The sequence below is a fragment of the Azolla caroliniana genome, unplaced genomic scaffold, assembly GCF_043228905.1.
Source record: "Azolla caroliniana isolate FFs.n. ecotype wild unplaced genomic scaffold, voAzoCaro1.0.p SCAF_3, whole genome shotgun sequence".
Taxonomy (NCBI): Eukaryota; Viridiplantae; Streptophyta; class Polypodiopsida; order Salviniales; family Salviniaceae; genus Azolla; species Azolla caroliniana.
The window spans coordinates 14,765,860-14,781,958 of record NW_028230438.1 but is presented as its reverse complement, the minus strand read 5'-3'; the positions used below and the strand labels follow the sequence as shown (position 1 = coordinate 14,781,958).

Below are 16,099 nucleotides of genomic sequence, written 5' to 3'. Positions count from 1 at the left end.
AATGGTAGTCAATCCCTATTTCAAGGATTCCTAAACCAATTGCATTTAATAATTCATATGTGCCATATTTGATATCCAACTGTTGTAGCTCAAGTTGGTTTAATTGGAACCTTATTGACAAGAGCGTCACTGGCATGATTTATACTTCTTCTAATGGATATATCTTTTTTGGTTGAAAATTTTGAAGACATTACCAAGGTGATCAATAGGTTCAAAGGTTGCAATAAGGAGACTATTTTGCCTCGGCTTATGTGTCAAAATTTCATATTTTGGCCCGTGATATTCCTAAAATGAAGAGGCGTTAAGGGACTAGTTTTAGCATAGGCTATGGAATGATACAAATGATTTTCTTCTTACATTTTACGAAGATCCTAAAATCCGTGCAAAGGCTATTGGTCAAGAGGATTCATTGAATAATCTGGAAACCCTTTCCTTGAAGAGTTTGGCATATTTGGTTTTACGGAAGATATGTAACACGCCTAAAGACCATTGCATCCTAAGTGAGAACGGACATCACGAACTTCACGTCCCAACTCAACCTAATGGGACCAATGGTTGTTATTACGTGATGCAAACTATTCGGATGCTAATGGAGGAGTTCATACAAGGCTTGGGATCTCCCGGGTAAGTGCCTTATATATTTTGTAAGGTGTCCTCATATGTTGGTTCTTAGAAGTATTGTTAGACAGGGGTCTGAGCATTGGTTCAGACATGAAGACGTGGAGTTGCTTCAGATGATTAAGATAAAATGGGCACGTCGAGTTTTGGGCTTTTCCATATCATAAGTCTTGGCAACCAACCATTACCTTTTGTATATTTCCATTTTGCTTATGGTGTATTCGGTGTAATATTAGCTTGTATGTATCGATATCATAATTCCCAGTCAACTATTACATTTTGTATATGGTGTAAATTCACTATTCAATGTAAATCAAGAGCTTCAATGTAAAATCCATTTGCGATAATGAAGAAGCAATATTTTGGTGTATGTGGCATTTTTCAAATCCTAAGTGTATATGATGTTTTTGAAATCCCGACATGAATATGGTGAAATCCTAAATACGGTGTGTTTGAAATATTGAGTGAATATGGTGAAATCCTAAGTGCATATGGCTAACAAGGTGAAAATTGGAAGTGCACAGTCAGAAGATGATTGGTCTCCCATGATGCAAGATGCCTATGCACTCCGAGATGTAGGGAAAGTGACTCATGTCCCGCCATAATTGCCTTGTCCAAATGGATCTCCAACTTGCCAACCATTTATCTTGATACTTGGGCAAAACAACTCTTAGGCAATTGACTCCACATTTTAAACAAATCAATTTGTGTTGCCATTATATGCAATCATTGCCTCAAATGCCATGGGATTTGGGATCCCACTGTGGTACATGATTTATAATTCTTATAAGGGCTCAAATCATGAGCAAATAACATTAGAAACTTGCTGGAAAGTCATATTTGCAAGGATGCCCAAGTGAAGCCAAATGCAATAGTCATTGATAAATCTTAGACATACTATAATGTCATATCCAATGTGGTTGCTCAAGACTATCAATGTTGAGTTGTTGCAAACGGACAACGCTCACAATGTAGTATTTTATTATGTTAGTTTTGCTAAAAATCATGTGTGTACAACTTGTTGCCCAAAGGATGTGTCAACTCATGCAATGCATTACGGAATATGCCTTCAATGCTATATGTGAGGCAATATACAGGAGGATGGTGTGACCTTACTTGTGTTTGGAAGAATTTATGGCCCAAGTTTGGTAGATTATTCAACTATGGGCATTTTGACACTACCAATCTTGTGGAGAGACATTGGCAGTTTATCAAGTACATTGCCTTCAACAGAAGAATAAACCGGTATATTGCCAATATTGTGCGTGTCTTGATCAAGGACAATGAAACTGACACTTGCATAAGAGGAACCATCATAGAATGCTACATGAGAGGCAAGAAATATGTGATTGGTAACAACACAATGCACATTGTGGATGAGCCCCAATATTGGTTTTAGAATATTGAGCATGAGTATGACCACTCCCACTCTATAGTACAATTTCTCTCTCCAATGCTCTTATTGTGATTGTCAAGGCCTTACAAGTAAATGTTAGTATTTACTCTGAATTCGAGTGATCAAGAGGCATATGCCATCCCTTCGCGGGTCGTTACCATTTATAGATCATGTAGCCCAAATGCGAAAGGATGATATCACCGAAACAAATGTGAAGATGAATGCAGAACCATTCGAGGTGGAACCATATAAGTCTCAAATACATACGACATGGGAAGCTATTCGATGACTCGAGCAATGGTTCGGATCCTTCGACAGGGTTGCACTTGAGGATTGTATGCAACAATTGGGAGATATTAGGAAAAAGGTGTACGGTTTAGGTGCATCAAAATAAACCAACGTGGTAGAAATAAGATCCATAAGTTGGAATGTACAAAGTGGTGCGAAAAGAGGAGCGACGCTCGACAGTTCGTAAGAAGTTAATGGCAACTCCCCAAACAAGACCAAAACACATGCCAAAGAGACTATAGAGAGGTGCTAGTCGTGCAAAGAGGCGACTGCCAATATGTGAAAGGTTCAGTGTTTGCATTGTGATGGCTTGACCTTGACGTTAAGGACTTGAATGCTGATTGCTATAAAAATTGTGGTTATATTTTGTAATCCTCCCCACAAGAGCCATGATCTCTGCGTTTTTGTATGGGTTCAGTTTTCAGTTTTCATTTTTAGGTTTTTGGTCTCCGAATTCAACATTGGATAGCTTGTGATCTTTGAAACTTTTTATGGGTGGAAATTTGTGTAAGTTAAAGTTTCTAGTACTGTCAAAACACGTGCTGAAATTTTGGTTGCTCACAATTGACTACCGGTGGTTTGAAATTTTCATGGTGGCTCAAATTTGGGATGAAACGTTGTTTGGAATGATCTCTGACTTTTTGTTCTACATTGGGAAAACAATTTGCCCGTGTTTTAATTTTAATGGTGAAGATTTTATATTTCCAAAAAACTCGGAGATTTTGATGTCAGTTTTTTATTATTATGGACTTTGAAGTGTTTGAAACGCTAACATAAATTTGAGTCGCTTTGAGTGATAGCGTTTAGGTATGAAAATAAGTCGGCCTACCAAAAATCAGATTTTATAAGGGGCCGCTTTTTTCAGATAAAGATGTGGTGGCGATTCGCTTCCCTCATTATTATGATTTGGTAGCAAATACATATGTAGTCATGAGCAGAAGAGACTATGTACATATGTATGTATTATGTATACGCAGAAGAGACTGAGTATATATATATATACATATATAAAATTTGGTATTATATGAATTTATTATCCATCTAGAAAAGCTTCTGGAAGCTTCGGGAAGATGTATGCTCGACTCATCCTCTCCTCCTCCTCCTCCTCCTCCTCCTCCTCCACCATCAACACCTCCTCCATATCTCACTCTCCGCTGCTCACTGATTTCACCCGCCACAGGAAATGCAGGATACCTTTGTCTTTCTCAAATTCCATAGCTCTTCTCCCGGGGCCGGGGGTGGGGGGGGACTCACCATTGACGGCGATCAGCCACATTGAAACCTTTCGGCCACTTTCTTATTATGTCTGCAGAGCCACCGACGCTTCTTCATCATCATCATCATCATCATCATCATCGTGTTCATCTTTGCATTCCGACGGTAAAATGCTGCAAGGAACACTTTTTCATTTATTATATTATGCTTGTGATGTTGCCCCCCCCCCCCCCCCCCCCCATTAATGATTATGCTCTCAGTAATAAAGAACATATGATGGAGTGTTTCTGTTTTCTTTAGAAACAAAGATGCGATAATTTTTCTGTTATTAACATGATTGTGCAGGTTTTTCTGTTTTCTTCTACCAACCACAATTTATTGTCAAATTTCCTCTTTCCTATGCTCTAACAAGGTTTTGAAGGTTTCCTGATTTTTTTCGTTAGGAAGGTGCATAGCGTCTAATCCACAATGCCAACTTTTCTTTAACTGAATTGATCATATAGGGTCATAAAAACATACTCTTTCTTGTGCTAAGAAAACGTCGAGTATTTCCTTTTCTCTTTTAAAGACAAGGATCTTTATAGAAAAAGAAACATAACGGGCAGCATAACGTACGAAGTTTTTGCTTTCTTTTATCAACAAAGATCTGAAGATTTAATGTTCTCGTTTTGTAAAGGAATTTTGAAACTTTCCAGTGTTATTTTGGTAACAAACATGTGACGTTTTTAGTTTTTCAGACAAAGATTTTAATATATTATGCACTCCTTTGATAAGAAAAATGTGAAGTTTTTTTGTTAATTCAATAAACAGCTATGCAGGTTCTTTGGTAAACATAGTTCTACCTTTTGTCCTACTGATTCAGGGGTATTACATGAAAGTTTCTCAAGCACCAATAATAAGGGAAACTTTGCTATGGTGGATGAAGAAAAAGAGGTGGAAGAAGAAGAACAGAAGATGACTTTCAAAAGTATGATGAAACAGATTAGTGAAATTATCTTTTTTGCTGGGCCAGTGCTTGGAATCTGGTTGTCTGGACCAATCATGAGTCTGATTGACACGGCAGTTGTTGGAAACAGTAGCTCATTGGAGCTTGCAGCTCTTGGTAGGTTTATAATTACCAAGCTATATCTAAACTACAGTTTTTACAACAAATATATATTATGCATAGCTTCATGTTTCTTCCCACTTTTGGTTTAGCCTTATGTTTTGGGGATATTATGTATATATATGCCTTTGTGCAAGAATGTACCTATGTTTGCATATGTACCTCATGTATGTACTTATGTGCATGTGTAACAAATGTCATGAACTATAAAGTGAAGCATGGGTAGGTGTTAGTTTTTTTCTAAGACCACCTTCATATATGGAAGTGCTAATTATGATGTTTTCATGAGAATATATGTGAAGCTTTGTGTTTCTTTCCACTTTGGATTTATCTATCTGTTTAGGTTGTATTCTATCTTAGAAGATATGCTCATATTTCTTCATTTTGAGGAGTACTTATATCAATAGAATATTCTGAGAAGTAAGAATATTAATTGAATAGTCCCTCTATCAGGTCCGGGTACAGTCTTCTGTGATCAGGTTGGTTACATATTCATGTTTCTCTCTGTTGCAACTTCAAACTTGATTGCTTCATCCCTTGCAAAACAGGTAAGCATTTTTCAAGCCGTGGAATTGATGTCCAATTGGTTTCTGTTATATAAACATTTGTGTTTGCAAAGTCAGTTAATTAAGGCTCTATAAACAATCTCAATGTAACTTAGGACTACAAAATTATCTCTTTATATTTTGATCAATGGTTTTCATTGCTCTATCCAGTGATCAATAATGGCCTTGACTTGGATGAAGTGAGCCTGTTGGTAGATAGTTTTCCTATATGATCTAAAGCTTCTCTTGCTGCTCATTTGTTATAGGTGTAAGAAGTCTTGGTAATTCTAAGTTGTATTCACAAGGGACCAAAAATTTAATATTTTGATTTTGTGCCATGTCATTTGAGGCTGATGAAGTATGGGTAGTTTGATTCTGTGCCATGTCATTTGAGTCAATAGAGAGGTGGATATACATACCAACGTCCTAATTTTAAAGTAGAATTAGTGTGTTCTTTGAATTTGTGTTTGCTGAAAATGAAGGTTCTTTGGCTTCATCATGTTTATATAACCATGTGTTCATAAGAGGTTTGGATGAGGACGTTGCCATGAAAAAGCAATGAAAAGGAGGTATAACAAGCAATGAACCGTAATCCTATGCTTGAATATAACTATGTAACCTAGAGCCGTACAGGCTGCAATTTGTTTTCACAAGGACCAAATGTTATGATTGTGGAAAGTGTTAGACTTGAACAAATATAACCTAGCAACTAACTTAGAACACATGTATTTTAAAAGAATATGTGGGAGATTTTATAATCTCATGAGTTTCTAGAACTTGCTCCTTTGTCACAGCCTATCCCCCCAAACTTTCTCCAAGGTATTGTTGCTAGCATTGTTAGAGATTAATCTTCTGTTTCATCTTGTTAATTAATTGAAGATGGGCAAGACCAACCAAGAAGATGCTTATAGATTCGAAGCTTCGAAACCTTCAACTAACAACATGAACTTGCACTAATGTTACATTCTTGTAAGAAAAAAAAACTTTGACATTCAGTTAAAGTTCGAGGCGAACAGGAAGAATAATGCTAGATGAGGTGGAACCCTTGTACACCAAGAAAATTTTCAGACTTTGGAAGAAACTCCGCGTAGGAGATGAAATTATGTTTGGGTTGTGAAGGTTTTTCATAATTGTGTAACGACATACACAATCTAGAGGTTTATGAATGATATGTGGGGGCCTTGAGTTGGTTGGAATAAACATAGAAAGTCTTCATGCTTTGGGCATGATAATGCATCATATGTATGTATGTCCATTATGCAAAATGATTTGGCCATATTCTTGCCTTTTTTACTGTACTATATTCTATTTGTTGCACCAATATCTGTATAGGCCAAACATCTCTTTCTAAGAGCATAACTTGATAGGAGGTGATGGATTTTACTCCCAATTGTTTCCTTAAAAACATCTTTTGAATCTTCTCAACAAAATTCCATGCATTAAGAGAGATAGTATCTCTCCACCTTTTACAAAGCAAAGCTTGTGTTACCATGGTATTAAATAACATTAGTTTCACTTCCCATCCATGAGTATCACTCTGGTTGCATTTATTTTCCAACATATAATAACTTTTCCAACAAGCTTGAAGTCTAGCCTCAAAGCATACACTCCATTTATTTGTGGCAGTTACATTGATACCAAGATATTTAAAGCTTTGTACAAGTTGTACATGTCCTCCCTTATATTTAAACATAGGGGTTTGGTAAGGCTGGATGGTTCAAACTACCATCATTTTTGTTTTATCTACATTTATAGTCAATCCACTACTTTGGCAAGATGCTTCTAATGCTCCAAGTAAACGTTGCATACCATTATCATATGAAAAGATAACCACATCATCCGCATATAAAAGCAATAAGATAACTTGTTGCATTAGTTTTGGGGTGTCTAATTCTTCTTCTCTTACAACCCTATTAGCCACTTCGAGTTTATCAATGCATAAACCAAAGAGTGTAAAACTATTAGTTAAAAAGAGTAATGATATGTGAAGTGTGTAGTTTAAATCATATTTGCACTCTAGGCTTCTAGATCTTTGATATCACAATCACGGGGATGTATTTTGACATGCTTGTAATGTTATCAACGAGGAAATGATTGCTCATGATAATGGAGAAACAAAGCATGCTAATCTTGTTAATGTTTGCCTTAATCTTGTTCAAAGTATTATAAAGATGATTAAGATATATGGTCATAGCAAATAATCTTATTGTGTGGGGGTGATTTTTAACCTAAGCCTAAGATTTGAAACCTAGTAAAAAAATGTATGTGCTCCACACAAGTGTTAAGGGAGGATGAGTAGAACAATAAGCAGTATTGAGAACTTGATGGTGGGCAGTGAGATGAGAATGAATTTTCTCATGGTGAAAAATATATTGTATCGCCCTAAGGTATTTGCATCTAGCATATGTCATAATATTGGCGGAGTGTTACCCCCAGAGCAATATTGTATGTTGGGTATGAATTGTCATATACCCTATTGACGGCGAGTTGGATGAAAGTGGTTGTCAAGCACCCTTGAGCCGCTAACCGGACTTAACCTATTTTGGTAACTTCCCTTACCTTAGTCTAGCAAAACCTTGCCTTGATTAAGAAGAGCAATTGACTCACATGTACAAAAAGAGTGATTACTAGAAAAGATTAGATTCAAGGAACGCTTAAAAAAGTTCATAAGCCGTGTTCATAGCATGCCGAAGAAAAGATTGTCCCCTTTCACATTGGGACAGTCATGAGGTTTAAAGTGTTAGAGCCAACTTTCCCATTAATCATTTTGCTTAATCTTTCGTACTAATGTTGATACCTCAATGCCTCTATGTCAAAAAGTAGAAGTTAAGAGTAATGACTTTAGAGGAACATTTACAGCTTGTTCAGTCTGTCAATCATAGACATGTGCTTGCTTTGATACTCATGATAGTAGGGTTTTGGTGAATTTGGGTTTTATTGGGTGTTTCAGCTTCTTTTTCGTAGGATAATGAGCTTTTGGTGAACTTGGGAAAACCAAGTGAATGCTTGGTATCCTACATCTTAGTACATACCATATGGACAAGAAGATGCGTTATGTATGTTGCACTCTAGAGTGATGTAGGTCAAAGCATCCTCTAACCCACAAAATTGGGGAACGTGGGTGAAATGGTTGTTTGGTAGTTAAGTGACTCTTGTACTACCAAACAGGTACAATAAACTAGGAATAAGAGGGAATATGTTAGAAAAAGTGGAAGAGTGAGAAGGCATTTAAAGCGTCACAAATTCTAGAGAGAGAAGGCTTTTAAAGAATTGTAGATCATAAGACCAAACAAGAGATTACATCTTAAGTGTTGTCTCACCTTTGAGAACAACAATTCAACAAATCAAAATAAAATAAAATATACTCTGTAAATATAAAAGTAAATAAGATAAAAAGAGACGAGGGAAATTGGTTTTCGGCACATGTGAAATTCTCAAGTTAGATGTATTGTAACTTTTGTCTTCGAAAGGTCTCTAGCATAGGTCAATCTGGAATGGAAAGGTCTGTGAAGTGAGGGAAGAACTTGTGATGGTGAGAAATAATGGCTTTTATTTGTTGATGACAAGGGTGTTGAGGTCGTGGTCCATGGGGCCAATGACTACATGCACGACAAATTGCTATTGCCCTATCTATTGTAACCCCTTTGTTTTGTCTTGGTCAGGAGCCGATTTTTGTATCCCATGATTGACTTGTAGCATTTGTTAGGAATGTCCCTCCTATGGGAGCAGCCGACTGGTCGGGCCGAGTGGACTGGGGGAGTCGACAATAGGAGAGTCCAAGTCAAAGGCACGACCAACTTGTCGGGCCGACTGGATTGTCGACACTGGAGTCGACTAGGATTAGTCGGCTGAATAACTGTTATTGCTATAATAGGAATGACAGTAGCAGTGCCTACATTTGTAAATAGACCATACAATGTATAAGTATAAATACACATAGGGCAAACATAGAGAAAGAAAGAAAGAAAGATATATTAACGTCTTTTAAGAGGCCAAAATGGCCTATAAGACCGAATAAGAGATTACATCTTAAATGTTTTCTCGTCTTTGAGAACAAATCAAAATAAAGTAAATATTACACAATAGATATAAAAGTAAATAAGATGAAAAGAAAAGAGACGAGAGAATCTGGTTTTTGGCACATGCGAGATTCTCAAGTTAGGTGTATTGTAGCCTTTGTCTCCGAAAGATCTCTATCATAGGTCGATCTAGAATGGAAATGTCTCCAAAGCGAGGGAAGCACCTACGATGGCGGGAGATAATGGCTTTTATTTGTCGATGACAAGGGTGTCGGGGTCGTGGTCCATGGGGCCGGGGCCTACGTGCACGGCAAATTGCCATTGCCTGATCAATCGTAACCCCTTTGTTATATCTTGGTCTAGATCCCATTTCTGTATCCCGGGGTTGATTTCTAGCATTAGGAGTGATGGAGCTAAAGAAAGTTGTGATTGTTCTTTGTGGATGAGCTTGTGTGGCTGTATTCTTCAACAACTTTTCCCGATGTCTCTTGAGCTCGAGCAAGAAAAGTCCTAGGCATCTTTGGTCCTCATATTCCATTACCTTGCGTAGTGGGCCAAAGCCTTGTTTAAAGAGGCAATGGTATCTCCCTCTGATTTCATAAAAGACACTACAATGACAAACGTAGTGTTCTTCAGATTCCACTCCTTGATGACACAATTGGCAAATTCTCTCTTCTAGAGGTAGTCGTGTATATCTGCCCACCTCAATTTGTAGCTGATGTGATGAAGTTCGCAGCTGCCCTATCACACTACGCAACGCATAGGATAGATGTATGTCCATATAAGGTGGCCTTATGACAAATCCATCCTCCGATGTATGTAAGAAGTGTGTCTTATAGTGGGACATCTTTGTACCAAGTGCTATTTTGGGGCTGATCCATGTTATCTTGTTTTCTAAGTTAATAATATCAGTTCGGATCACTCTATTCTTTTCCACTTTGGTCATATTGAGATGGGGACAGTCCAAGCTATATTGGAACGGGGGTAGTGCATTTATACTCATGCCATGTGACTCGAACCATTGCTGCATTTCAGCATACCAACAATGAGTGTCTCCATTTTCAGCCAATTGTCTTGATGACATAAGTGCCAACCTTGGGTACCTTCGTTTGGGGAGCTCCCAAAGACGTTGGATAAATGTCACTGATCGGAACAATGCCTCGGTTATTATAGGTGCTGCTCCCATCTCTGCCCGGATTATATCGTGGGGCACCGATGCTTTGCTCCTTATCATGCGAGCAATCATTGACACTAAAGGTCTCTCTAAATCTTTCCAATGATTTTCCTTGTTAAGACTCGGTCCCCATGTCTCTACTCCATAGAGAAGAGTTGGTGTGACAAGTGTATCAAATAACCATAGCTTAGTCCGTGGCTCTTGGAACTGCAAATGTGCACATTGTCTTTCGAGAGCACCCAGGGCTGCATATCCACGAGAAAGTCGGGCACAAGCGGCCTCCTGTAAGGAGAACCTAGGTCCTGTAAATGTTACTCCTAGGTATGTGTAGGAGCGTGTGTATTCCACCTTTTCCTCTCCCAAGAAGAATTCTGGTTCTGATCTTGTTACCCATGCTTGGGTGGTGTTAAACACCATCACTTTAGTTTTATTCATGTTGATTGACAAACCTTTGTCCGTACAAAATAGTTTTAAGGCATTTAGATGTCTTTGTAGTCCCTCCGGAGAGTCAGAGATCAACACAATATCATCAGCATATAGTAATATCTGTATAGCTATACCTGCTAGGTGTGCTCCGGAACCACCAAATCTCTCTATGTACTGTGATACCTCATCTATATAGAGACCGAAGAGTGTGGGGGATAGTGGGCATCCTTGCTTCACGCCAATTGTGCTGGCCACCACCTCTGACAAGCCCTTAGGAGACCGAACTTTTCTTGAAACAGATTCATAGAGTGCATAGATTCCCCATTGCATATCTATAGGAACACCAATGGCCTCTAGCCGCTGCATAAGCCGAGCACGTGGCACAGTGTCAAAGGCTTTTTGGAAATCCACAAAGCAGCAATAAATCCTCTTATTGTGGGCTCTGCCCTCCTCAATAAGGGCCCGGAGGGTGAATATGTGATCGAAAGTTGTGAAACCCTTCCGAAAGCCTGCCTGTCCAATTGAACGGCAACCATTTTGCTCTGCCCATATACTCAATTCTGATTCCAGAATTGAGCCATATAGTTTAGCCAAGTAATGGCCAATCATGATTGTCCTATAGTTGCTTGGCATCATGGGGTCTCCACTCTTAAGGATTGGCACAATGGTATGCTGAGTCCATCTAGTAGGAAAACCTTCGCACATGGCTCTATTAAAGATGTGTGCTAGCAATGGGAGCAAGGTGTCACGGGCATAGATAAAGTGTTCACCCACCAAGCCATCATGATCTTGGGCCTTCCCGAATTGTAGCCGATCAATGGCATTTCTTACATTTTGTGGTGTAAAGAAGGTTGATTCATGTGGGCGTGAGGCATTCGGGTGGGGAAGAGGAGGTTGCCCCGGGGTATCATATAGAACCTTTGCATATTCGTGCCACACTTGAGGTGAGGTCAGTTGTGTGGTGGGTTGCCTCTCATTAAACATTTTCCATGCTCTTTTACTCTCTCGTCCTAGAAACAAGCGATACAAATGATCTTCAAATTTAACCAAATACAATCTCTTCTTCCTCCTTACGAGGCGTTGGAAGGTTGCTCTCGCTTGGTTGTATGTATAAATGCCCCGAGTTATATCACGTTGCAAGCATCTCCTTGTATCACGACATTCATCATCATACCAACTATTTTGTATTACTCTACCAAGTTTGGGGGGGTTAGCCGTTGTGTGGGGGAAGGCTTTTGTGGCTGCTTTATGCAATGATTTGGATAAACCTTGGGTAAGTTCTTCAAGGGGTGTGAAAGGATCCAAATCTAGCATGCCATTGTATACACAACTATAGACATCAATTGTCTCACGAGTGAATAGATACCTGGCCAGCCCACTCTCCTTAGCATATACATTCTTTGTGCATCCATCCTTTACCTCAAAGCGTAGATATGCATGATCAGCTGCCAAGCCAATAGGTCTTCCCGATATAGTGAACACTTTTATTTCAGGTATAAGAGATGGAGATCCCATTAGATAATCGACTGTGCTTGAGCCCCCTTTTGGGTTCCAGCATGTCAAAGCATCTGATCCAGGCCATTGTGACAAGCCATTATATATCACGAGTCCATGCGCGCTTCCCAAGGCTAGAAAGTGCTTTCCATATTCAGTTATAGCACTCATATCTTGAGCTTTTCTCTTTAGACCAACCTCTTCCACCATAACTTCTCCATAGACAGCCTCGTCGGTGTTAAATATAGTTGTTTGTTCATCCTTGGTTCGTGCAATTAAATCTCCTAATAGTATTATATCCCCCATAGTAGCAAATCTTATGATATCATCATATAGTGGTAGATATGGTGATTCACCTAGAGGTGCAAACCTTGAATAGGCAGGTGGAAAGTAGCAAATTGCAATATATAGTTCCCTAAGATCCCCTCTTTTTAAGCATATCCACATGTAGCGTGCATCCACATCCTTATGTACAACATGCACTCTACCATGGAGCTCCTCTTTGTATAGCATAGCCACTCCTCCCGAACCTCTAGTGCTTCCTTGTGTTCGAGGTTGGGGGCGACATATTGACTCCCATCTGTATCCTTGGACCTCGGGGAGTTTGCTAGCCATACATTGGTGAGTCTCTGTATACATAGCAATATCTGTGTTTTTCAATGTATCTTCAAAATATCCGACATCTGTCCGTAGAGAGCCGTTGCAATTCCATATGGTCATGCGTAGGGTCTCATAGGCCATATATCGTCATGCGGTTCTCTTCTCTGTAATAATGACCTTGCCGTCTCTATATACGGCCCATTTACCTTCCTTTCTTGCATCAAGCACTCGTGGCATGTTTTCTTTGCGCTGTGCCACTTGGGCTGGAGTGAGATCGTCATCTAAGTATATCTTTTCACCCTTGAGTGCCTTTCGTTTAGAGAGGAAAGCTTTTTTCTTGTCAATATCCATGAAGCGGATGATGAGGGCTTTAGCTCTAGACTCATCTCTTCCCGCTCTCCACGCCGAAGCAAATGGAATATCCGATGCTCCAATCTTTGTTGCGAGATTCTTGGCATCTTCTTGTGGACTTCCCTTTTCGGCCCAACCAACCACTCGTACATGCAATGCACGAGCTTTCCTCTTGGCTTCTTCTTCTAAAGTAGCATTCATCATTGCCATCCTATCCATGGATGTTCCTTTTTGCTTTTTTACTACCTCTATCCAAGGAGCATTTGCTTTAATTTCGTTTTGGGCGTGCTCGGCTTGAGCTTTGGCATCTTTGGCAATGTCTGCCCATGTTTGCATTTCCCATTGGCTCACTATAGAGATGCATCTTTCCACTGCTTCTTGTCCTTTTTCGAAATCCACTTTTATAGCTCCTAACTCAACCTTACTTGAGGATATTTCATCCTTAAGGTATTGTGTCATGTCATCCTTGAGCTCTAAGTGTGATTTCTTCACATGACTTATAATGTCTTTCCGCATCTCTTCTAATAACTCAGCCTTGATAGAAGCGTACAATTCTGATTTCTGTTTCTCTATCTCCTTTTTAATTTCTTCCTTTAGTGCTATTTCGATATCTTCTCTAATACGGTTGATCTCTTGCGCAATCAAATGGCGTAAAAGATCATGTTTCCCATTTTCGACATCGGATGGAATGTCGGATGGGGCCTGCGTTCTAGGTTCCTTATGCACCCTTCTGACGCTATTCAGGTCCCGTCCTTTTCGTCTATGGTATCTTCTTGTGGTCTTCAATAGATCTGGACCCTCGTCATGCGTGTTAAGATCCATCTTTTCAGTGTCTGTCCCTTCGGACTCCATGGTGTGTTGAGGGCAGAAAGAATAGAAGTTACTACGGGGCAGAAAGAATACAGGAACAGAGTTGGCAGAAGATACAGGAAATCAGATTTGGAAGAGAGCGCACAGGATCAAGCATTTCAGTCCAATGACTTGTCGATGTGGAGGCCGTGGGACCAGCTCCCATGTATGATTCCGCTCAATGGAATCAAGTTCAACTTCCATTGCTGCTTTTCACTTTGGAAGAACAAGGGCCTTTTTTTGCTGTTGTGGGTTCTTGTGATTGCACAACAATGCACAATAAGGCAAAGTTGCATGAGTGAAGAGGCCGTTGTGGCTTACGTGTTCGAGAACCAGATGTATACTCATGAAGTTCAGCATCGGAGAGATGAGAATCACGAATGGTGGCTTGAAGCCACTTGGGAAGTGGTGGAAGCTGGTTTGTAGAGGGAGGGGAAACAAGTGGAGTTGTGCTTGCACCCCCTTTTGGGTTCCAACATGTCAAAGCATCAGATCCAAGCCATTGTGACAAGCCATTATATATCACAAATTCATGCGCACTTTCCTTGGCTAGAAAGTGTTTTCCATATTCAGTTATAGCACTCATATGTTGAGCTTGTCGCTTGAGACCAACCTCTTCTGCCATAACTTCTCCATAAACAACCTCGTTGGTGTTAAACATAGTTGGTTGTTCATCCTTGGTTTGTGCATTAAAATCTCCTAATAGTATTATGTCCCCCATGGTAGCAAATCTTATGATATCATCATATAGTGGTAGATATGGTGATTCACCTAGAGGTGCAAACCTTGAGTAGGTAGGTGGAAAGTAGCAAATTGCAATATATAACTCCCTAAGATCCCCTCTTTTTATTCGTATCCACATGTAGCATGCATCTACATCCTTATGGACAACATGCACTCGATCATGGAGCTCCTTTTTGTATAGCACAGCCACTCCTCTCGAACCTCTAGTGCTTCGTCGTGTCTGAGGTTGGGGGCGACATATTGACTCCCATCTATATCCTTGTACCTCGGGGAGTTTGTTAGCCATGCATTGGTGAGTCTCTGTATACATAGCAATATCTGTGTTTTTCAATGTATCTTCAAAATATTCGACATCTATCCGTAGAGAGCCGTTGCAATTCCATATGGTAATGAGTAGGGTTTCATAGGCCATATATCGTCATGCAGTCCTCTTCTTTGTAATAATGACCTTGCCATCTCTATAAATGGTCCATTTTCCTTCCTTTCTTGCATTAAGCAATCGTGGCATGTTTCTTTGCGGTGTGTCACTTGGGCTGGAGTGAGATCGTCATCTAAGTATATTTTTTCACCCTTGAGTGCCTTTCTTTTAGAGAGGAAAGCTTTTTTCTTGTCAATATCCATGAAGCGGATGATAAGGGCTTTCGCTCTAGACTCATCTCTTCCAACCCTCCACGCCGAAGCAAATGGTATATCTGATGCTCCAATCTTTGTTGCGAGATTCTTGGCATCTTCTTGTGGACTTCCTTTTTTGGCCCAACCAACCACTCGTACATGCAACACACAAGCTTTCCTCTTGGCTTCTTCTTCTAATGTAGCATTATCATTGCCATCCTATCCATGGATGTTCCTTTTTGCTTTTTCACTACCTCTATCCAAGGAGCATTTGCTTTAATTTTGTTTTGGGCATGCTCAGCTTGAGCTTTGGCATCTTTGGCCATGTTTGCCCATGTTTGCATTTCCTTAGTGACATTGGCTTTCACTATAGAGATGCATCTTTCCATTGCTTCTTGTCCTTTTTCGAAACCACTTTTATAGCTCCTAACTCAACCTTACTTGAGGATATTTCATCCTTAAGGTATTGTGTCATGTCGTCCTTGAGATCTAAGTATGATTTCTTCACATGACTTATTATGTCTTTCCGCATCTTTTCTAATAACTCAGTCTTGAGAGAGGCATAAAACTTTGTTTTCTGTTTCTCTATCGTAGGTGCTTCCCTCGCTTTGGAGACATTTCCATTCTGGATCGACCTATGCTAGAGATCTTTCGAAGACAAAA

The 16,099-nt window shown here is 39.6% G+C and overlaps 2 protein-coding genes across 2 annotated transcripts in view; one reads left to right on the top strand and one right to left on the bottom strand.

Annotated features, from left to right (window-relative positions):
* The first annotated feature begins 3,372 nt into the window (after nucleotides 1–3,372).
* LOC147866283 (protein DETOXIFICATION 46, chloroplastic-like) overlaps nucleotides 3,373–16,099 on the top strand; it is a 30,059-nt gene continuing 17,332 nt past the window's right edge. The window contains exons 1-3 of the mRNA XM_087316733.1: nucleotides 3,373–3,682; nucleotides 4,380–4,619; nucleotides 5,076–5,170. Coding sequence (XP_087172859.1) covers nucleotides 3,373–3,682; nucleotides 4,380–4,619; nucleotides 5,076–5,170 — 645 coding nt within the window. The remainder of the gene's footprint in view (nucleotides 3,683–4,379; nucleotides 4,620–5,075; nucleotides 5,171–16,099) is intronic.
* LOC147866284 (uncharacterized) lies at nucleotides 9,326–14,952 on the bottom strand. Its single transcript, XM_087317515.1, has 3 exons — nucleotides 14,558–14,952; nucleotides 13,087–14,070; nucleotides 9,326–12,564 (listed from the first exon to the last, which is right to left on the bottom strand). The coding sequence occupies exons 1-3, from the start codon at nucleotides 14,940–14,942 to the stop codon at nucleotides 9,326–9,328; spliced, it is 4,608 nt and encodes a 1,535-aa protein (XP_087173641.1). The 5' UTR covers nucleotides 14,943–14,952.

What these genes read in the sequence shown, in the direction of transcription:
- LOC147866284 (XM_087317515.1), bottom strand. Translation starts at nt 14,942, where the DNA reads ATGTGGATACGAATAAAAAGAGGGGATCTTAGGGAGTTATATATTGCA. An exon ending in TGGATCTGATGCTTTGACAT is followed by an intron (nt 14,071 to 14,557) that starts GTTGGAACCCAA and finishes TGGAGTCCGAAG; the next exon opens with GGACAGACACTGAAAAGATG. An exon ending in GCTTGATGCAAGAAAGGAAG is followed by an intron (nt 12,565 to 13,086) that starts GTAAATGGGCCG and finishes TAATACTATTAG; the next exon opens with GAGATTTAATTGCACGAACC.